Genomic DNA, 23,557 nt, shown 5'->3' on the forward strand with positions numbered 1-23,557 from the left:
GTCTTGGGATTTAGTGATTCTTAGGGGCGATGTGTGGCATTTAGCTGGTGACAGTATGGAGCATGGCTCAGGAGATACAGTTCCAACTCTGTGTTCCAGGATAGATTATTTTCTCCAAAAAAAGTGCTCATGGGGACCATGTGACGTCTGTGCAAAGCTTGACTGGAACTCGTGCTACAGCTTTCTACCAGCCTGCCTCGAGTGTGCTCACATGCACCAGGATCCCTGTCTGATAGCAAAGGCTGTCATATGGGAATTGTTAAATAAGTTACGGCCTAAACTGTGGGATATAATTAAGGGTATTAAGAAACGTGATACTTATTATTTAAGAGAAGGTAGGAAAATATCCAAGTTAACACTGCTAAAAAGGGAGGAAGGAGCATTACCATAATATATAATTGTGATCTCACATGTGTAGGGGAGTATATGTGTTATCAAATGAATATGGCTGCAAGTCCATCACCCACCATCTATGTACCTGCAGGCTATGCTGTAGGGAAGACCAGGAGTGAGAGGAGAAGCGGGGATGGGGACCTCTTATTTTTTATTCCGTGTTTTTTTTTTTATATGCTTCACATTTTTACAACATCCGTGGCCTTCATTTTGTAATTTAAATAAGAAATGAGATAATGCCCATGAAGCTTGAAGCATAACATCTGCCATGTGGCCGGCAATAAATGTTAATTGGATATTAATAGGATGGCAAGAAAATATGACTTGCTCAGAATGACTTAATCTGCATATAGCATCATATTGATGGTTGTATAAATAAGTGTTTTCTCTCCCTGCTAAAATGAAATGAAATATTTTAAATTACAGTTAATAGATTTTAGGTTAAATATGTTATTCTGCTCACTTAATCATTTAGGATTTAATTATTCAAAGAGAAGTTTTGAACAGGAAGCCTTCCAAATCTAGGTAACATGAGACTTTGTTTAAGCACCAGAAATTTCCCCTCAGCTATTAGGGTTTTATCTTTAGAGTTCGTGAGTGAGAGCTAATCTGCTTCAGTCGTGTCCAGCTCTTTGCGGCCCCATGGACTGCAGCCCGCCAGGCTGCCCTGTCCATGGGATTCTCCAGGCAAGAATATTGGAGTGGGTTGCCGTGCCCTCCTCCAGGGAACCTTCACAACCCAGGGGTCGAACTCACGTCTCTTCATGTCTCCCACAGTGGCAGGCAGGTTTATTGGCACTAGTGCCACCTGGGAAGCCCATGTTTGGAGTCCTAAACTTCAGAAATATTTAACATTCAGAATTCATTATTTCCTGTCATTGAAAACCAAGATCAAATCATTTTCCTTCTGGAATTCTGTACCACAACCACCAATAGATATTCAGTAAATTGAATTTAAATTTAATTTTGTGGAACTTTTTATTATAAAAAATTTGAAATATACTGTAAGGAGATCATCTTGTATTATATTCATTTAATTATTCTTGTTTTGTGAAAAGTTATAAATAAATTGAATTGAAAATCAATTTGTTTTCTGAAATATATTAGAACCTCTCTTAAAATTCTGCCTGATGAGTTGCTTTGCAATTAGAAGAACCATTTACAATTTGAATTAACATGTTCACAGTTATCTTCTGGGCAAATTGAGCCTTTTACCTAAAGCAAAATTTTCCTAAAGGGAGATACTGTTGTACCAAGGAGATGGTAGACCAAGTTGGGATTCAGAATATGAGAACTTCAAATTATTTCTTTTTATATGCTGACTGTGTTACTAAGTATCTTAAAACTTATTTTTCTGTCTTTATTTTTATTGGATTGATGTGGTGAAAATAAATTTCCTGTGATGACATAGTATATTTTAATAATTATATTTCCTTGATTTTTAAGACCCCTTATATTTTTTCTTTGCATGCTTCTAAAATAGATTTAATATTTTCTAACCCTGATCTCCTGAGAAGCTAATTTTTATATATTGTGTTAGAATTGATGAAGTTTGGCATATGATGTTTTATATTAAAGATATAAGGCAAAATTGAGGTACAGTCCAAGTAAACAACTTCTAAGACATCCCCCTCCCCAAGAAAAGAATTTAGCAAAAGTAAATGGTGTTTTTTTCACAGTTCGTCACCAAACACTTAGTTCACCAGTCTATCAGTTGGAAAGTGACCTCCTCCTCCTGTGTACTTTTCAATAGTGGGGATTTGGTGGTGGTGTGTTTTCAAGCTTACCTTTTGGGAAGTAACTGGTTTGTTCTTTCCCTCTTGGGAATGTCTACAAATAAATAAAATGAAAGTGAACCTTTTGTGTTCCACTAGTCTTGCATTGTGCATCCCTATGTTTCTTGGCAAAGGAACCAACAACAGGGACAAAGGGCTGCCTTGCTGCTGCTGCTGCTAAGTCGCTTCAGTCCTGTCCGACTCTGTGTGACCCCAGAGATGGCAGCCCACCAGGCTCCCCCGTCCCTGGGATTCTCCAGGCAAGAACACTGGAGTGGGTTGCCATTTCCTTCTCCAATGCATGAAAGTGAAAAGTGAAAGGGAAGTCGCTTAGTCGTGTCCGACTCTTAGCGGCCCCATGGACTGCAGCCTACCAGGCTCCTCTGTCCATGGGATTTTCCAGGCAAGAGTACTGGAGTGGGTTGCCATTGCCTTCTCCGAGGGCTGCCTTGAGTGTGCAGTATTTCTAACTTGCTGAAGGCACAGAACCAAATTTGCCGTCTCCGTTTTCATTCCCAGATTACGCTCGATTTGAGGCCAAAATCCATGACCTACGAGAGCAGATGATGAACCACAGCATGAGCTCCGGGTCCGGGTCCCTGCGAACCAATCAGAAGCGTTCCCTCTATGTCAGGTAGGCAACAGTGTGTTTCTTACTGTGACCTGCGCTTATGAGCCATCAGCTTGGGGAACAGAGCAACACCGTGTGGCAAGGGACACGTGCTCTTAATTAACCCACACTCATCAGCACACCACTGCAAGACCTGAAGTCTAACCGTTGTGAAGAAATTTTAAAAATGTTATTAACTGTGTTAAATTAGTGAAAGTCCCTTGCTTTTAACAAGTTCTTTGACTATGCTGTGATCCAAGGTAAAGTTCTTAGCACAGGTTGTAGTAAAAACAGTGAGAAGAAATATTTTCAGTTCAGATGCATCTTAAATTGAATATATGGGCTGAAGCACTGGACATCTGCTTACCATCAGTATGGGAATAAAATATTCTCATATTTCTTCCTGGCCTACTTGACATCTATCCTATTAACTTTGGTATATTGATTAGAAATCAGTACTCTCTCAAAGAATTATGTCATTTTTTTCTTAAAGTTTGGTAGAATGACTTTTTCTGTGGCATCTCATTACCAGTTGTTTCTCAAACCATAAAAGTTACTTGTTCCTTGCCTGACAAAACTCATTAGCTTATCAGAAAAAAAAAAAAAAAGATGATTGATTTAACTTGAAATGCCTTCTGGTCTTTCATACCCATAATTAATTCTTGAGTAAGGCCCATCATCACTCAACTGTAACATGCACCTCTTCTTAGCATAAAGCCTCCTATATTCCTCTCAAAATATACTTTATCAGTGCTGACTCTAATTTAAAAAAAAAAAACAGGAAACAATATACTATAAAAGCTCAATAAATTTGAAATATCCAGTTCTTTATTAAAAAATAATGCATTATATTTCTTTGAGGATTTTATGTCATATTAGAGCATCAATATCCATTTTTTTCACAGAATCTAGGAAAATCTTCCTAATTCTTACAGGAAACTATTCCTCATTCCACTACCATTCAATTAAAAAGAAATGATGACTTATAATAATAAGAATGATATTGTAAGTATTAATGGCCAAAGTGGAATAGTGATGCCCAGTTAATAGTGAAAATGAATCCAGGTATCATTGGGGGAACCACACCCATCCTCACTGTATTCTCTTGGGATCTGGTCTGACTCCCACCTAGGGTCATATCCTTTAGACCTGAAATTTCACCATCTTGTCTTGACACGAGGTGCATGTTATAGACATTCCTTTATATATTGAGATAGATTTGTCCTGTTGGTTTCACTTTGGCTGTAAGCTATCCTTTGTGTGTCTTAGGTAGGTACAGCAGGGCCAAGGAGGGAGGAGGATTCCAGAAGGCAGCAGCTTCTCAAAGGCTTTGGTTTGCTGGCCTCTCAGACAAGCATAGAGTCCCTTCTTATTCCAGGGAGTTCCAGTACCTCAGAAGCCCTGAGATTTAAATTAAAAAAAAAAAAATCAGAATATGAATATCCCAAATTTGTTCAACTGCATTTTGGAATATTATTTTGGTCCATGTCTGTGTAATCTGTGAGAGGAACTATTGAGAACCAGACTAGAACATGCCTTGTAGTGACGTCACAAATATGATGGAAAGCAGCTGTTTCTGTTTCTCCTCACTAGAGTTGTATTGCTGGTCTTTGTGATATAAAATATTTTCTAAATCCTGAAATGCTTTAGTCTCGGGTAGCAAATTAGGAAAAGTCAACTAAGTTAATAGGATAGAGATAAACAAGCTAAAATTAAAGTTATATAGAATGAAACTAGAAGGAAAAATGATCATATTGTTGGTATCTTGTTAAAAAGTAGAATGCATAAGAATGTTCAATGTACTAGAAGGAATTTGCTGAAAATATACCGGTAATAACTTAGTCCTTTTAAGTAAGTTGTGGAAGATTAGGAAAGTGAAATGAAGTGATATGATGCTATTATGTAAAACTAATAGACTTATTTGAAATAGTAGTATTGCTCAGAATCAGACCTTTACTCTCTGAAATGGTAAATAAAACTATAACATACAAAAGAAATGAAGACTTAAGGTAATAAAGAACATTGTCTTGTCAGTGCTTTAATAGTTGGATATTGTATTAAAGGAGGAACTCCTGTTAAATAAGGCTCAAAAATAGCTGAAAATTCATGAAAAAATTCCCAAATTATTTCTTTATAAGATACCAAAAGTATCTTATAGAGGTCTGACCTCAGTTTTTGGGTGACTGTTACAGGCATAGATTTTCAAAAGATGTGGACCATGAATAGAGTCCAGTCAGAGGGAAAGAACTTACAAGATCCCCTAGCCCTGTTCTCACGCAATGTGATAAATTGATTAATTTCATTAATTAACGAAATAGAAAAGCCTAAACGGAATTCTTTCTCAAAATGATTTGGTATGTTTATACCTTTGTTGTTTGTTTGTTTGTTTATCACTGATTTTGGCTGTAGGATTTTCAGATATGCTTGTTTCGTCTAGATCACTTAAATAGGACTAGTGCCAGTTGATTGTGTTATTTTAGAAAGTCAACTAGATGCTGTTTCAAAATAAATCAGTAGCAAAATTTCTCTGATTATATAAATATCAGATGATGAGCATGTCTTTTTAATCTCAGAATGACACCCTGGAATGTTATTCCCTTTACCCTGCTCAGCTTTATGTAATGCTCGGGCTGGAATCTTAGCTATCACCAGGCCCACTGTTTAATTTACAGAAGGGGAAATTCCTTCCCCAGGAGGAAGGGGCCCCACAGCCGCTTGGCAGCAGAGTTGGATCTCCTGCCTTCCAGAGCCATCTATCACTCCAGCTGCCTTGGGCCCAGCTTATGCATATCAGCTGTTCAGTGCGCTTTGGCTGTGAATCCCAGTGTGCTTCTGTCAGCACAGTGGCCGACTCTTGGATTACGAAACAGATTAGCTGAGAGGAGAAATTCAAAAAGAATACTTCTTTGGGGTTTTTACTCAGGATAAACTGTACTATAGGGCTTTCATATGGGATTTCTTTAGTACTATTCATATTTTTCCATGAAGCCAAAATCTAAGCCAGAAAGCAAGCTGCTTCTTTGTTCTGTAATAAACAATTTAGCTGACTTAGAATATTTGCTTATACCACAAAACCACCTTCCCCTTGGAGTTACCTCCTTTTCCCTACACACCTTACACTCTCTTTCTCTCTCACACACACACACTCTCTCTCAGCATTAGCCCTATGCTGGCTGTGTCCAAGACGATGCATCTTCTCCAGCTCATGCAGAAATTGGCCTCCTTCCCTTCCTAGAAATAGTCCCCCTGGTGATGGCAACGTTTTTGCCTGGCAGGGAACTAGCACATCTATCCAGGCAGTGTGGTAAACTTGAGCCAGCCCTCTCTATTTTCCAGTCTAGTTGTAATTATTTTCCTTCTTCTAATCTTTTTTTGTAAGGCACTTGAAGTGCTTTGGTCATGTCATGCAAATAGAGTTGATTGTCGCTAATGATAATGCTGTACATGCTCTGTGCCAATGATTTGGATCTGCTTGGTTGAATGGGCTATGTGTATTGTGTATTTCCTGCATTGTGAAACATATGTAGTTGTAGAACCTTAAAAGTAAATAAAACATTAAAAATTTGAATAAAATATTTTTCAAAATGCTCCACAAGTACATTATCAGTTCTTCAGCCCTAGATGCCATCTGGGCTCCTGGTATGGGTTTGTTGCATATACTTTGGGGCTCTATATATGTGCAGGTTGAGGTCTCTCTACCGCTATAATATGCACTCCCCTTGGTATCTTTCTATCAGCTCTAAATGCATCCCACTAGCAGAACAAGGCTTTTCCTGCTACTAATAGGATGTGCCTTTATATCTAAAAGCTACCAAGAAAGGTCAGAGTAGAGGGGGTTAAATTCACTCCAGAGTGCAAATGGCCAAGGAGAGAGCCTTTCTTTGGATAAAAGAGAACCAAGAGCACCTAGGACACTGGGAGAACGGAGAGGGGGAGAAAGAAAAGCAGGTAAGTCTACCAACGGGGAGTAAGAGGTCACAGGAGAGAATGTAAAAGAAAAACCTGATCCTTGTTCATTTGTTAATAAAAGATAGCAATTTGAAGAGTTCAAGTGAATAAGCTTTCTGTTGTGAATTTAGGTTTAAAAGTCAGTAACTCGTATTTATTTATGCATTCATCAAGCATGTTTTGAGTGTATATTCTGTACCAGAACCTATAATGGACACTGAGGACCTAGAAGTCATGCCCTGTCCTCAAGGAACTTGCATCTAGTGCGGGAAAGAGATGAGGGGAAGACAGTCATAATGCACAGTGGTGTGAAAAGTTAGCTCTAGAAAGGCCAAGAACCTTTACCGCTACCTTATACAAGGATATCTGAATTAATTCTTGAAGATTTTATATAAGTTAATTCAGAGGCCTTCAAACCTTTTCTACTCAAAATAAGAAATATATTTTTATCACGACCCAGTAAATACATACACACATAAAGCTGAAAAAAGACTTTATTATTGAAGTTTATGTTTTATGTACAGTAAACTTTGCTATTTTCCATTCTGTTTCTCTCATTCTTTAAAAAATGGGAGTCACAACTCATTAATTCGGTTTAATGACTCACTAATGGGATGTGATCTACAGCTGGCAGATGGAATAAACAAGAAAGAGCATTCTAGGTAGATGACACGGGACACAGGCGAGAAAACATGTCTTCATTACATAATAGTCAGCATCTGTGGGATCCGCTTTCCAGTTCCTCATAGATGTCATCAGCGCCCCATCCTCACAATTGCTTCCATTTCTCCTCTACATTCTTTAGCCACTCTAAGCCCTCTGCTCACAGTTTTCTGTTCTGGATTTGAAGTATTTACTTCCTTCTGTGGTCCTAAATCCACATTTTAAACTGGTAACTCAAACTTTGTACTTTCTTTGACAGTTTTTCCTTCAAAGGCTATATATGACAAATGTTGAGGTCTGCCTCCTGCTCTGTTGTTTAAATCTTTTACGCAACGATTCATCAGAGCATCAGTTCTTTCATTCAACAAACATGATTTCACATGATATACCTGCAATATACTAGTCTGTAGCAGATGCCTAGCTACAGAGATGAATAAGAGATCAGACCTTCTTCCCTCAGGATTCTCATTGTCCGTATCTGCAGACAGTTCAGTTAGAATGCAGGACATTATCGTAACTTTTCTCATGTGCTACGTGCCTTGCAATTATTAACCTGTGTTAATCTTCACAACAGCCTATAAGGCTTCCTACAGTGAAATCTACCCAAAAGACCACTGGTGTTTAAAACTCACATATTAAAATAGTGATCACTCTGGTCTTTATTACAGCTTCATGGTAAAACTCCTTGAAATGGCAGGTCCATCAATACTAGGCCTGCAAATCCCAGTTAATGTCTTAATTTTCTTATATCTTTAGGGCCTTATGGCACAGTGCTTGGCCTAAAGTAGTCTCTTCAGTAAATATTTGTTGAATGAATTAATTCCTAGATTCTCTTTCCCGTAGAGATGTGAAAGAACAAGATTAAAATATAAGCCAAGACCTTTGAGTAGTCAGCCCTCTGGAAACCCAATATCAATTGCATGGAGTTTGGTCAAGTCCTGTGGACACAGGCACTACCTTTTGGGATTTCCCAGACACATCTGGATCTGCAAGGCCTTTCAGGCAGCTTCACCTGCCTGCTGAGCTCTGTGACCCTCTTTCAGCTGAGGCCTAATTCAGTAATACATTTAGACCATGACACACAGCCTGTACCTTCTTAGTGGGAGGGCCTGGGGTAGGGGCAGGGTTCAGGGTGAACCTCATCTGTGTCTCGTTCTCAGCACCCTTAATCTTCCTATTCCAGAGACACAGGACTGGAAGTTACACTGAGGGAAATCTTGAGCAAATAGATTTCACCCAGGATTCTTCATCCTGATGGGTTTTTATTCTAGAGGAAAGATGTTCTCCTCTAATTGATTTTGGTGGGAGGGGAAAGCAACATCGTCATGTAAGAGACTCTGGTCTTTTTTCTGCTCTTCTTTAAACATTAATATAGCCTTCCACTGTACTTCCTGCCCCACTGTATTTCTTGTCTGTAACCTGGGGATGGGCTTCCCAGGCAACCTGGGGAACAATGTGGGATGTATCTCTCTTAAAATCCTACTAGGGGAGAAATGACCAGGTACCTGAAACAGTCTGACAAGATGAGGCAGAAAGTCTGGAGATGGTCTAGACCTGGGAAACCCAAAAGCTTTGGAAAGGGCAGCGCAAAAATCAGGACGGGCAACCAGAGCCACACTGAGAGGCCTGTGCTTTATTCATCACTTCATTTAAGCTTTATAACAGTGCTAAATACAATTATGATTATTATCCCCATTCTACAGATGAAGAACCTTGTACAAGGCCAGAGAGATTTAAAATAACATGGTGCCACATGGCCAACCCATGTTCTCTGCCCAGGTGTGCCTCCCACTGGAGCCCCTGCTCATTGTACTACGGAACAGTGAGGAGGAAGTGAATTCTCTAGGGGCAGAGGTTACATTCATATTGATAGACCTCCTGTTTCATTTATACTTTACACTGACTTCCTCAAAGAAGACCTGGCCTCTGGTCCAGACTTCACAGTTGATCAATTGCTGAAACTTGAACTTTTCATTTATAAAATGGACATAATACCTTGTTCACCAGCTTGTTGTTAGGATTAAGTTAAACTAAGTCTATGAAAGAACCTGCCAGATGGTTTTGTTAGGTAAAGGGTAGGGCCTGTACCCCTCCCACTGGCTCAGCGCCTGCCTCCTAGCTGGTGCCTCCTTTAAAGAGGAATACATTTTGATTCTTCATGTGTACTTTGAGACTCATTAGCATTATGTGCACTCTTTCAGGTATTTGCATTTTTAATTGCATCCTTAATTGTGAAACAAAAAGCTTTGTCTTCAGGCATCTAATTTTGTGCCAGAAATAGAAAGAAAGAGTCACTGGGGACTGGGAGGAGGTTTCTCCTTGCCCTGAAATCATAGTCTGGCCCCAATTTTAAAATATCTTTAATTTTTAGTTTCCTATGAGAAAAAATTGCTGATCGCCATGGGTGACCCTTCCGTTAACCATCGCATTTCTTATCTATCTTTTTACCCCAGGATCTAGAATCCAGATACCCTTTTTGTTAATGCACGAGCCTTATTCATTCAGTCGCTCACTCATTCATCCATTTCAGGGCCATAACCATCCACCTTACGCTGCACTGCACCTTGTGGATAAAAACACGAATAGGGCATCTTTTCTGCCCTTAAGACACTCAAGAATCACCCTGCCAATCTGGGCTCTGATCCTCACCTCCACCCCATGGAAATCATATTTCCAGAAATTTCATATCTCCAGAGGAGATACTTCGCCTGTTAGTCCCAAATTACTACTTCCAAGAACAATCTGAACAGCTCTAGCTAGAAAAGAGGGCAGAACAATAAAAGGCACAACACACAATGTTCACAGGAGAGAACAGGTGAGCGATGAGTGTATGGAAAAGTTGAGGGAATCCTCACCCTAAATCATGAGGTTAGGCAAGGAGCAAGGGAATAGATTCTCAAGACATTGGTCCTTTCATCTTAACATTTGGAAGAGTGCCAGATACATTATAGGAATTCAGTTAATACTTATTGAATGAACTTTTTGAGTATCAGTTGAACATGATGGTTAAACATGATAGTATTAGGAGAATCACCAGTGACTCATAGATGCTGGTTGAGTTACGCATGTGCTCGTCTGTGTTCCTGTGCACTGTGTAAACTCTCTTCTAATGTACACACCCTCTTCACTGCCCACCTGTTGACTCACTTGTCCCCTCCACCAGATAGTGAGCACCTCTCCAGTGGAGATTTGCCAGGTTACAGTCTGTATCTGCACAGTCTAGCATACAGTAACTGCTAAATCAATCACGTGAATGAATTATGAATGTTACTAGATTGGAGAGCATTTAATTTTAATTAAAATTTTACTTCATTACCTCATGACTTGCCAGTGGTTCTCTGCCTAACAGAGGTCCTTGTCTCTTCTTGATCAGATGAGTAAGCTGTCCTATTCGTAGTGGTCATTGCCTCAAACTATGTTTTCTTAAAATGCATTTAGCCAAACAAATATCATATTTAATATAGGTTAGATTTCAAATTCATTTTCCTTCTTCCTGAAAATCAACAAGAACAGTAACAATAACATTCACAAGTTCTTTTACAAGACTTCATGGCAGGCAGTTTGCTAAGCACCTTATGTGGATTATCTTAATTTAATTCTCACAAACCTCTGCTATGAGGTAGGTGCCATTTTTAGCCCCATTGTAAAGAAGAGAAAAATGGAGACCAGGTTTGAAGTTTACCCATAAGAGACTAAGCTGGGTCTAGAACCTAAGCCAGCTGTCCTCTGCCCCTGCCCATGGTGTCATATGGCTTTATTGAAAGGCTTTTGTGTATTTGATTTGATTTGATATAAAGTATCTGTTATATCCCTGGTGGCTCAGACAGTAAAGCATCTGCCTACAATGTGGGAGACCCAGGTTCAATTCCTGGGTCGGGAAGATCCCCTGGAGAAGGAAATGGCAACCCACTCCAGTATTATTGCCTGGAAAATCCTATGGATGGAAGAGCCTGGTTGGCTACTGTCCATGGAGTCACAAAGAGTCGGACAGGACTGAGCTCTCTATCTATCTATCTATCTATCTATCTATCTATCTATCTGTTAAGTAGGTATTGTTTCCCACAGTTTTCAGATAAGAAATCTGACGCTCAAAGTATTGACCTACCTACACTGTTTTCCAAGCATAGAATATTACCACGCCCTTGCCTCCATCCACTCTCTTTAAAGAATAGTACCAAGAACCTAGAATAGTACCAAGCCCTTGCTTCAGTCCACTCTCATTAAGGATGTGTGAGCCCACAACTCACATGTATCTTTGTCTAGTGTTTGCTTCCCATTGCATTTGCTGCCATGTTACACACTGCATGATTTCTGCAGAACGACTTGTGCATTATTAAGTGTTGAATGGGCAGTTGAGTGAATATCATACAGTCACCTTAGATCCTGTGCATATGTGCGTGCTGTCACTTCAGTCGTGTCCAACTCTTTGCAACCCTGTGGACTGTCCATGGGATTCTCCAGGCAAGAATACTGGAGTGCGTTACCATGCCCTCCTCCATAGGATCTTCCCGGCCCAGAGATCGAACCCACGTCGCTTTTTGTCTCCTGCATTGGCAAGCAAGTTCTTTACCACTAGTGCTACCTGGAAAGCCCTTTAGATCCGGTACTGTAACTTAAAGATGCCCAGCGCAGTGTGAATTTGTGGTTAAATTGAGCGAAACCCCACTAGCTGCAGCCATGACAACAGTGTGAGCAAATTCTCTGCCTCTCTTCTGCCAACAGATTTTGCAGCCCTATCCATATAAAGTCCCACAGGAAAGAACACAGTTGAAGTGCCCATCATACATCATGCCCCGCACGTGGGGCCTGCAACGTGAGACCCACAACCAACTACACAATTTGTGGGGCTCAGTGCAAAATGAAAATGGGGCTTCGTGTTTAAATTTTAGAATATCAAGACAGTGAGAGCAAAGCAGTATACTAAGTGTGAGACAGTGTGAGACTGTGCAGCCACACAAGCCCGCACCTATAATACCAGCTCTGCTGACACGTGGTTTAGGACAGTTTGCTCAAAGCTGAAGGCATGTGTGTTTCCCTTAGTATGTAGTGCAGCAAGCATAGGAAAGAGGAAGTCAGCATTGGGAACATTTCCAAGGAGCCAAGCTTTGTCTTTTGCCTAAAAGAGTATTTTATATAAAGTATCCATATGCCTGCTTTTGTGATCTGTAGCAACATTATCTTTCAGCCTCCTTAGTGCTTAAGAAACTTAAAATTCCCAACTTGCTCTGGGCTTTCAATGGCCTACTTTCAGTTAATGCTCTCCACTGTAGCAAATCTTTCAAAACTGAAGTGATGTCATTATTTCACATTTAGTTATTAGCACCTGCAGTACATTGTAGTCTTCCTGTTTTGTGAAAGTTTCTACCCATTCTCCTTGCTCTTCAGGTCTGAATTTTTAAGAAAATGAATAAAAGTGCCTCAAAGGACTTTGAAAATCACTGGACCATGTTGGATGTTGGTGTCCTTTCCATGTGTGGTTTCCTAAATGTAGAGGCTGCAGGACTTAGAGATTTCCCTGACCAACAGCATTAGAATTTAAAAAAATCAGGCACCTAACATGGGATTGACAACTTAATTTCACAAGTAAGAAGTCTGAAAATAATACACATACAAATTATATTTTAAATTGATTGCTCTTTCTTCTTGCCATCAATGTCAAAAGAAAAACAGGAACAAAACATAAGCATCAGGTAAAGTATTCCATATTTTAAAATGTACAATTTCGTAAACCCCACTAGATACATTCCATGTTTCTACTCTCCATATAATCCTACTCTATAGCTTAAAAAAATTAAAGCAAACACTATGACAGCTCACTTGTTTAAATTCTTAATCCTGAATTTTTTGCTTTTAAATGATAATAAAATGCCTGGGATGCCTTTTTTTTTACCTTTGTCCTTTCTGGACAGAGAAAGCCATCTTTTAGATTTTCTTTCTCCTTGTGTATTTTCTTCACTTTTTATACCATTTTCTCAATAAGTAGGAAGCCCAGACCCATCCTCCATGGTAAACTGATGAGTTTTGGTGGTGGTTATTAAGAGGTAAGAAGGAATTTCCATCATCAAAATTATACTTTTATTATTTTTTAAACTGCACTTTCATGTATTTTTGATTATGTCATCCTTTATTTTATTTTATTTATTTATTTTTTAATATAATTTATTTTTTTTTACTTTACATTTCTGTATTGGTTTTGGCATACATTGACATCCTTTATTTTAAAAACAGACTCTTGTAAAAGATATCATCACTTTCTAGTGTCTTCCATTAAACACTTCCATTACAGTATTTAAAACATTGTATAACTGTATTGTTTCACAACAGATGGCTTACTTCATGTACTTTCTCATCCTTAACTTTCTTGAGGTGACATTGTGTACATGATTTTATTTTATTAAAAAAATTTTTTTGGCCTCGCAGCATGACTTGGGGGATGCCATGGCTGTGAAAGCACTGAATCCTAACCACAAGACCACCAGGGAACACCCCCTTAATTTTTTAGAAAAATGCAGATTTAGCCTTTCAGATGATGGATCTTGCACTTAAAAAAAAAAAAACAACACCTGATTTCATAAATAAAATGATGAGAAAATGTGATTGAACTAAATAGAACTTCACAATAAACAGGATATTTGGTAGCTTCTAGTGACTTCTGTCACAAAAATATAAATCCTCATGTAAATTAACTGTAGTTCTTACTCTCCAGACCAAGCTCATAAACCAGTTCTTGTGGCCTAAGGACTGCTTCATCCCTGTCTTCCTATTAAGGAGGGCTCTGAGTTAGTCCTCAGAAAGGGGTCCCAGTGTTTCTGGCCAAGTGACTCCAGGTCAGCAGGGTGTTCCCATTTCTAAAAGGCCTATGTTGAATGAACCCCATTGTGGGCTCTTTATAAGACAACACGTCTCTCTTTTCCTAAAATTCCCCATTCCTGCCTCTTACCTCATAAATGGATGCCCCCATATTACACCCACCTCCGCAGCACACTCACATCTTCTGAGAAGTCCTAGATTATATAATGGATTTGGGTGTCCTGAGGGCGAGAAGGTGGTGAAGAGAATTTATATCTCATAGTATGTAGGCTGTGTGTGTGCTCTGTTGTGTCCATCTCTTTGTGACCCCATGGACTGTAGCCCTCCAGTCTCCCCTGTCCATGGAATGTTCCAGGCAAGAATGCTGGAGTGAGCTGCCATTCCTTCTCCAGGGGATCTTCCCAATGCAGGGATTGAACCCTTGTCTCCTGTGTCTCCTGCACTGGCAGACAGATGCATTACCAGCTGCGCCACCTGGGAAACCCTAATATGTCTGAGGGAGTGTCATTACTGTCCCCATTCTTCAATTAATGAAACCAAGGTTAGATAGTTCGTGTTATTGCCCAAAATGACACAGCAAAGAACGAGAACAAATCAGTTCTGTCTGATGCCAAATCCCTGCCGTAATCCTGTAGTCCCTGCTTTCTTGCTGGCTGTCAAATTGAGAGGCATCCCCATTTCCTAAAGGATGCCACATTCCATGGTTAATGGCTCTTGCCTTCATATTAAAAGCTGAGTACTGTGGCTTTACTCCTCACTTGCATCTCTCCCACCTACTCTGCACTTGTAACACTTTTAAAGACTCTTGTGATTAGATTGGGTCCACTCAGCTAATGCAAGATAATCTTTCCACTTCAAGATCCTTAACCTGAATCAGGTCTGAAAAGTCTCTTTTGCCACATAAATAACATATTCATAGATTCAGTGATTAGGGCATGGACCTCTTTGGGTGGGCTGTTGTTCTATCTGGTTCCATTCCTGTAACATTCAGAGATAGCCAAAATTAACCTATGGTGATAGAGAAGAGTGAGTATCTTTGGGATCATGTTCTTAATGTAGACTAGGAATAATAATACCCATATAAGGGTTGTTACAAGTATTAAATCCAGCAAAATAACAGTTGCCTCAAAAAGTGTCGGCCATGAAACAGATGCAGTATTTGTTACGTGCTATTTCCTTCTGTTTCCCCTCCCTCAGCTCTATCATTTCACCCATAAAAATGCTGCAGTTGGAACTTTGCAGGATAAGGTATTCTGAAGATTTACAGACCCTCTGTGACAGTGCTTCCCTAACCCCTAGAAATCAAGATTTAAGTAAGAATTCTTTATCCGCTTCAGTTCAGTTCAGTCACTCAGTCGTGTCCGACTCTCTGTGACCCTGTGGACTGCAGCACTCCAGGACTCCCTGTCCGCCACCAACTCCTGGAGCTCGCTCAAACTCATGTCCTTTCTGCTACTCACTGAATAGGCTTTCCTGGTGGCTCAGTGGTAAAGAATCTGCCTGCCAGTGCAGGAGACACAGGAAGATCCCTTGGAGAAGGAAATGGCAACCCATCCGGCATTCTTGCCTGAGAAATACCATGGACAAAGAAGCCTAGAGGGCAACAGTCCTTGGGGTTGCAAAGAGTCAGACACCACTGAATGACTAAACTGTAACAGCTCATGGAATACTTCACTTCTGACACCAGATGTGTGGTCTTTATCCCACACAGATCAGTTTTCCAATGTCAGCTGAGTGTCCTTCAGTTTAACTCAATTCTGACACTGTATCCATGGAGAGAGAGTCAGATCCCACAGGTTAAGGGCTCAGCCCAGCAAGACTGCCCCTTCTTCAGATGCCAGTCACAAGTCCAGGTTGTTACCTGTGTTTCTGATCTAACTGGTTGTAAATCAGAGATTCCCACAGTCCTCTCCTTGGGTTCAGTAATTTCCTAGAGCCACTCACAGAACTGAGGAAAACAGTTTACTCTGTAGATTACAGTTTTAGTATAATAGACTCAGGAACAACCAAGTGAGACAGATGCCTGGGGCACAGTTTCGGGGAAGAGGCACTGAGCTTCGCTGCTCTCATCCCCACCCTCCCAGTGAGGTCCCCCTCTCAGCATCTCCATGTTTTCAGCAACCAGAAGTTCCCTCAGCTCCATCGTTTAGCATTTTTATGGACACTTCATTACTAGGCCTGCTAAGTCACATCAGTCATGTCTGATCCTTTGTGACCCCATGGTCCATAGCCTACCAGATTCCTCTGTCCTGGGATTCTGCCAGCAGGAATACTGAAGTGGGTTACTGTGCCCTCTGTATCGCTGATCCTGCTCACAGCACCAATTGTCTTGCTGTTTACACTGTCAGCACTGTTCACTGAGCCCAGGCAAGGCATGAGCTAAGAGGCTGGAAGACTTGAGGAGCCTTAGGAACTGCAGACACCTGTCTTCTCTCCTGGCTGGCACAGCAGCCACAACGTAACCACATTGTAGCGATTACAGAGCCTTTACATAACCTCATATAACATAACCACGATGTCATGCCAATGTAGCCACAGTGCAGCAGCAGCCAGGGCTTTCACGGTGAAGCTCATACAGGCGTACCACGCAGACTAGTCCCTGTCCAAGCGAGTAATGCACGACTCTCATGTCCGGTGCTGTAAGTGGTCTCAGCGGTTACATAATCATTATTTACAATACGTGGGGCAAGAGCGAGAGGCCCTGGGGTGAAGGAGCCTGACCACACCCACCTTGGCTAATTAGCTTTTTCCCTACATCTTCCTCCAGAGGATCGAACCCACGTCTCTTGTCTCCTGCATTTGCCGACAGGTTCTTTGCCACTAACACTACCTGGGAAGCCCTCATTACTAGGCATCATTGATTAAATCATTGGCCACTGGTGATCAGTTCAACCTCCAGCCTCTCCCTTCTTCAGAGGTTAGCAGTTGGGCTGAAAGCTCCACCCCTCTAATCTCATGGTTCCTTGGGCAAGCAGCTTTCATCCTTCAGTTCAGTCGCTCAGTCATGTCCAACTGTTTGCGACCCCATGAATCGCAGCACGCCAGGCCTCCCTGTCCATCACCAACTTCCAGAGTTCACTCAAACTCAAGTCCATCGAGTCTGTGATGCCATCCAGCCATCTCCTCTGTCGTCCCCTTCTCCTGTTCTCAATCCCTCCCAGCATCAGAACTTTTCCAATGAGCCAAGTCTTTGCATGAGGTGGCCAGAGTACTGGAGTTTCAGCTTTAGCATCATTCCTTCCAAAGAAATTCCAGGCCTGATCTCCTTCAGAATGGACTGGTTGGATCTCCTTGCCGTCCAAGGGACTCTCAAGAGTCTTCTCCAACACCACAGTTCAAAAGCATCAATTCTTCAGTGCTCAGCTTTCTTCACAGTCCAACTCTCACATCCATACATGACCACTGGAAAATCCATAGCCTTGACTAGACGGACCTTTGTTGGCAAAGTAATGTCTTTGCTTTTGAATATGCTATCTAGGTTGGTCATAACTTTCCTTCCAAGGAGTAAGCATCTTTTAATTTCGTGGCTGCAGTCACCATCTGCAGTGATTTTGGAGCCCAAAAAAATAAAATCTGACACTGTTTCCACTGTTTCCCCATCTATTTCCCATGAAGTGATGGGACCAGATGCCATGATCTTCGTTTTCTGAATGTTGAGCTTTAAGCCAACTTTTTCACTCTCCTCTTTCACTTTCATCAAGAGGCTTTTGAGTTTCCTCTTCACTTTCTGCCATAAGGGCGGTGTCATCTGCATATCAGAGGTTATTGATATTTCTCCCTGCAATCTTGATTCCAGCTTGTGCTTCTTCCAGTCCAGCGTTTCTCATGATGTACTCTGCATATAAGTTAAATAAGCAGGGTGACAATATACAGCCTTGACGTACTCCTTTTCCTATTTGGAACCAGTCTGTTGTTTCATGTCCAGTTCTAACTGTTGCTTCCTGACCTGCATTTAGGTTTCTCAAGAGGCAGGTCAGATGGTCTGGTATTCCCATCTCTTTCAGAATTTTCCACAGTTTATTGTGATCCACACAGTCAAAGGCTTTGGCATAGTCAATAAAGCAGAAATAGATGTTTTTTCTGGAACTCTCTTGCTTTTTCCATGATCCAGCGGATGTTGGCAATTTGATCTCTGGTTCCTCTGCCTTTTCTAAAACCAGCTTGAACATCTGGAATTTCACAGTTCATGTACTGCTGAAGCCTGGCTTGGAGAATTTTGAGCATTACTTGACTAGCATGTGCCGCTGCTACTGCTAAGTCACTTCAGTTGTGTCCAACTCTGTGTGACGCCATAGACAGCAGCTCACCAGGCTCCCCCGTCCCTGGGATTCTCCAGGCAAGAACACTGGAGTGGGTTGCCATTTCCTTCTCCAATGCATGGAAGTGAAAAGTGAAAGTGAAGTCGCTCAGTCGTATCCGACCCTCAGCAACCCCATGGACTACAGCCTTCCAGGCTCCTCCATCCATGGGATTTTTCAGACAAGAGTACTGGAGTAGAGTGCCATTGCCTTCTCTGACTAGCGTGTGAGATGAGTGCAATTGTGTGGTAGTTTGAGCATTCTTTGGCATTGCCTTTCTTTGGGATTGGAATGAAAACTGAACTTTTCCAGTCCTGTGGCCACTGCTGAGTTTTCCAAACTTGCTGGCATATTGAGTGCAGCACTTTCACAGCATCATCTTCCAGGATTTGAAATAGCTCAACTGGAATTCCATCACCTCCACTAGCTTTGTTCATAGTGATGCTTTCTAAGGCCCACTTGACTTCACATTCCAGGATGTCTGGCTCTAGGTGAGTGATCACGCCATTGTGATTATCTGGGTCGTGAAGATCTTTTTTGTACAGTTCTTCTGTGTATTCTAGCCACCTCTTCTTAATATCTTCTGCTTCTGTTAGATCCATACCATTTCTGTCCTTTATCGAGCCCATCTTTGCATGAAATGTTCCCTTGGTGTCTCTAATTTTCTTGAAGAGGTCTCTAGTCTTCCCCATTCTGTTGTTTGCCTCTATTTCTTTGCATTGATCACTGAGGAGAGCTTTCTTATCTCTTCTTGCTATCTTTGGAACTCTGCATTCAGATGCTTATATCTTTCCTTTCCTCCTTTGCTTTCGCTTCTCTTCTTTTCACAGCTATTTGTAAGGCCTCCTCAGACAGCCATTTTGCTCTTTTGCATTTCTTTTCCATGGGGATGGTCTTGATCCCTGTCTCCTATACAATGTCACAAAACTCCGTCCATAGTTCATCAGGCACTCTATCTGTCAGATCTAGTCCTGTAAATCTATTTCTCACTTCCACTGTATAATCATAAGGGATTTGATTTAGGTCATACCTGAATGGTCGAGTGGTTTTCCCTACTTTCTTCAATTTAAGTCTGAATTTGGCCATAAGGAGTTCATGATCTGAGCCACAGTCAGCTCCTGGTCTTGTTTTTGTTGACTCTATAGAGCTTCTCCATCTTTGGCTGCAAAGAATATAATCAATCTGATTTTGGTGTTGACCATCTGGTGATATCCATGTGTAGAGTCTTTTCTTGTGTTGTTGGAAGAGGGTGTTTGCTGTGACCAGTGTGTTCTCTTGGCAAAACTCTTTTAGTCTTTGCCCCGCTTCCAAGGCCAAATTTGCCTGTTACTCCAGGTGTTTCTTGACTTCCTACTTTTGCATTCCAGTCCCCTCTAATGAAAAGGACATCTTTTTTGAGTGTTAGTTCTAAAAGGTCTTGTAGGTCTTCATAGAACCATTTGAACTTCAGCTTCTTCAGATACTGGTTGGGGCATAGACTTGGATTACTGTGATATTGAATGGTTTGCCTTGTAAACGAACAGAGATCATTCTGTCGTTTTTGAGATTGCATCCAAGTACTGCATTTCAGACTCTTGTTGACCATGATGGCTACTCCATTTCTTCTAAGGGATTCCTGCCCACATTAGTAGATATAATGGTCATCTGAGTTAAATTCACCCATTCCAGTCCATTTTAGTTCGCTGTTTCCTAGAATGTCGACGTTCACTCTTGCCATCTCCTGTTTGACCATTTCCAATTTGCCTTGATTCATGGACCTAACATTCCAGGTTCCTAGGCAATATTGCTCTTTATAGCTTCGGAACTTGCTTCTATCACCAGTCACATCAACAACTGGGTATTGTTTTTGCTTTGGCTCCATCCCTTCATTCTTTCTGGAGTTATTTCTCCACTGATCTCCAGGAGCGTGTTGGGCACCTACTGACCTGGGGAGTTCCTCTTTCAGTATCCTATCATTTTGCCTTTTCATACTGTTCATGGGGTTCTCAAGTCAAGAATACTGAAGCGGTTTGCCATTCCCTTCTCCAGTGGATCACATTCTGTCAGTGGACCACATTCTGCTCCTCTGTCCATGGGATTTTCAAGGCAATAGTACTGGAATGGATTGCCATTTCCTTCTCCAGGGCATCTTCCCAACCCAGGGCTCGAACCCAGGTCTCCTGCATTGCAGACAGACACTTTACCGTCTGAGCCACCAGGGAAGGCCCATGGTTCCCTGGGCAAGCAGCTTTCATCCTTAGGGACTGTCTAAAAGCCAACTCATTAACAGAAACTGAGGTGTGGTTGGAAAGGGTTTTTAATGAATAACAACAGACACCTTTATACCTCTTACAACTTAAGACGTTCCAAGTGTTCTAGGAGCTCTATGCCAGGAATGGGACAAAGACCAAATCATAGTATAAATCATAATATCACAAGTGCTTTTGAAAACTTTGATGCCCAGGCCCCAGCCCAAACCTACTGAGTCAGAATTTCTGAGAATGTGTCCTTGACATCATTATATTAGCTTGGTGCAAACATAATTGCAGTTTTGGACCATGAATTTTAAATCATTATAACTAGACTCAACACTTTTTTGCCAGCAAGAAGTATGTATATTCCTGTAAAATAAAAATCCCTGCTTCAGGATTCAGTGAACTCTTGGAAAGAATTTTCTGCCTCCTGCTGTTGTAGAAGCATTTACCCTGCAAAAAGTTGTTGAGATGCTTGAAGAAGTGGTAGTCAGTTGGCGAGAGAGAGGTCAGGTAAATACGGCAGATGGAGCAAAACTTCGTAGCCCAATTCATTCAACTTTTGAAGCATTGGTTGTGCAACGTGTGGTCAGGTGTTGTCATGGAGAAGAATTAGACCCGTTCTGTTGACCAGTGCCGGCTGCAGGCATTGAAGTTTTCCATGCATCTCATCAATTTGCTGAGCACACATTTCAGATGTAATGGTTCCCCTGGGATTCAGAAAGCTGCAGTGGATCAGATGGGCAGCCACTGGGTCACCAAACAGTGCCCATGACCTTTTCTTGGTGCAAGTGTGGCTTTGGAAAGTGCTTTGGAGCTTCTTCTGGGTCCAGCCACTGAGCTGGTTGTCACTGGTTGTCATACACAATCAATCCACATTTCCTCGCATGTTACAATCCGATCAAAACGGTTCATTGTTGTTGCACAGAATAAGAAAAAACACTTAAAAATGATGTTTTTTGAATTTTGGTCAGTTCATGAGGCACCCCCTGATTGAGCTTTTCACTTTTCCAATTTGCTTCAGATGCTGACTAACCATAGAATGGTTGATATGGAGTTCTTTGGTAACTTCTCATGTATTAAGAGGATCAGCTTTGATGATCCTCTCAGTTGATCGTTGTCAACTTCTGATGGCTGGTCACGGTGCTCCTCATCTTCAAGGTTCTTGTTTCCTTTGCAAACTTCTTGAACCACCACTGCACTCTACATTCATTAGCAGTTCCTGGGCCAAATGCATTGTTGATGTTGCAAGTTCTCTCCACTACTTTACGAACCGTTTTAACTCAAAACAGCTCAAATTGCTTTTTGTCTAACATCATTTCCGTTGTCTAAAATAAAATACACAGCAAGTAATAAGTCATTAGCCAAAAAACATAAAGTGAGAAATGTGCATTAAAATGATGTATAACATAGTCACATTTATTTAAGAATATATTCTAATATCAAATGGCAAAGTACAACAGTGCAACACCTCAATTACTTTTGCACTCACCTAATATTTTAAAGCTCCCCCAGTGAATCCAGGATTCAATAACATTAAGAACCATTGTTTTATCTTTTCTTTTTTAAAAACTTCCTCATCAACCTGAGAACAATAGCTTAAAAAGTCTTAGATTTCTTGCATGGAAGTCTAATTAATGCCAGCCTGCAACTAATGGGAAGGCCAGTTTCTGGGATGGCTTTCAATTCTGATCACATCCAGACTAAGGATTTGGAAACTAACCTTGAACCTGATGCTATAATTGCTAACAGTTAGCAAAAATAAAATTTTCTAGTTCAAGACTAAAGTAATAACTTTGGAAAGCAGACTGAACATATTAGAAAGATTTCTTGAGAATCAGAGAGTTCTAGCATTCCTATTTTGATTGCCTGTGAATACAAAATGAACTGATTAGAAGTTCTCAAATTGCACGAAGTCCCTTTAAACATATTCAGGGTTCAGGTGAGCTCAAAAATCGCTAGTTTGAATGCTGCATCTCTCTGTGTCTGTGTGAGTATCTGAGTGTTTGTGTGCAGTACTGGCCACACTTGTAAAAAATTGGGGTATAACTAGATTTACCGAGCCCTTATTTCTGGTTCATCCAGCTCCCCCTTCGTACTCTGTAGGGCACCGACCCCCGTTCTGTTTGCAGCCCACCCCCACAATTCAACCCTGGCCTTTGGCCTGCGCTCTCTCCTTTCCCTGCACCACTCCCCCCACCTTAGGGCTTAGCCTATCTGCAGTCGGTTGGCATGGAAACGCTAGATGAGCCTGCCTGGTGGGAGAGATATTCTGTTTCCATGTAAAAATGGAAAAGATTCAAGTGCGATTCACTTCCAGCCATTTTAACTCTTTTAAATTCACCAGCTATTTAAGTTGTACCTGTGGCTCCCAGTCACCTACAAGGTGAAGGAGATTATCTTGGTCTAGACTCTGCCCTCTCACTGACTGCCCTAACACACCCCGGGCAGCGGCCTCGAGGGCACCCGTTCTTTCATTGCTCCCTGCCTTGGCCCTGGCCCTTTCTTCAGTGTTTCAGTAGTACGGTCTCCTCCTCCTCCTCCTCAGAATTTCTGTCTAGGAGGTGCTCGAAGGCCTTTCAAGACCCAGGGCAGGTGCTGCATCTTCCCAGGAGCTTTCTGGTCCACTGGTTCACACCTCTCCGTCCTCTCCTCTCGTAGCACTGCAGTTCTGGGGACTGTGGGACACTCCAAGCTTATTTTTCTCCCCAGACTGTGAGCTTATTAAAAGAGAAACATGCTACTGTGAGGAGCATGTGAGTTATTCACGCTCTGAGGGTACAGTCCTGGCTCCACCACTTACTAGATCTGAGCTCTTGTACAAATCAC

At 41.3% G+C, this 23,557-nt stretch overlaps 1 protein-coding gene across 18 annotated transcripts in view; it reads left to right on the forward strand.

Moving 5' to 3' along the window:
* The window catches only part of DLG2 (discs large MAGUK scaffold protein 2), a 2,338,778-nt gene that overhangs the window by 2,158,237 nt on the left and 156,984 nt on the right, over positions 1 to 23,557 (forward strand). For all 18 annotated transcript variants that reach the window (XM_040255566.1, XM_040255568.1, XM_040255582.1 and 15 more), the window contains one exon: positions 2,688 to 2,802. In XM_040255566.1, coding sequence (XP_040111500.1) covers positions 2,688 to 2,802 — 115 coding nt within the window. The remainder of the gene's footprint in view (positions 1 to 2,687; positions 2,803 to 23,557) is intronic.

The sequence above is a fragment of the Oryx dammah genome, unplaced genomic scaffold (genome assembly GCF_014754425.2).
Source record: "Oryx dammah isolate SB20612 unplaced genomic scaffold, SCBI_Odam_1.1 HiC_scaffold_15, whole genome shotgun sequence".
NCBI lineage: Eukaryota > Metazoa > Chordata > Mammalia > Artiodactyla > Bovidae > Oryx > Oryx dammah.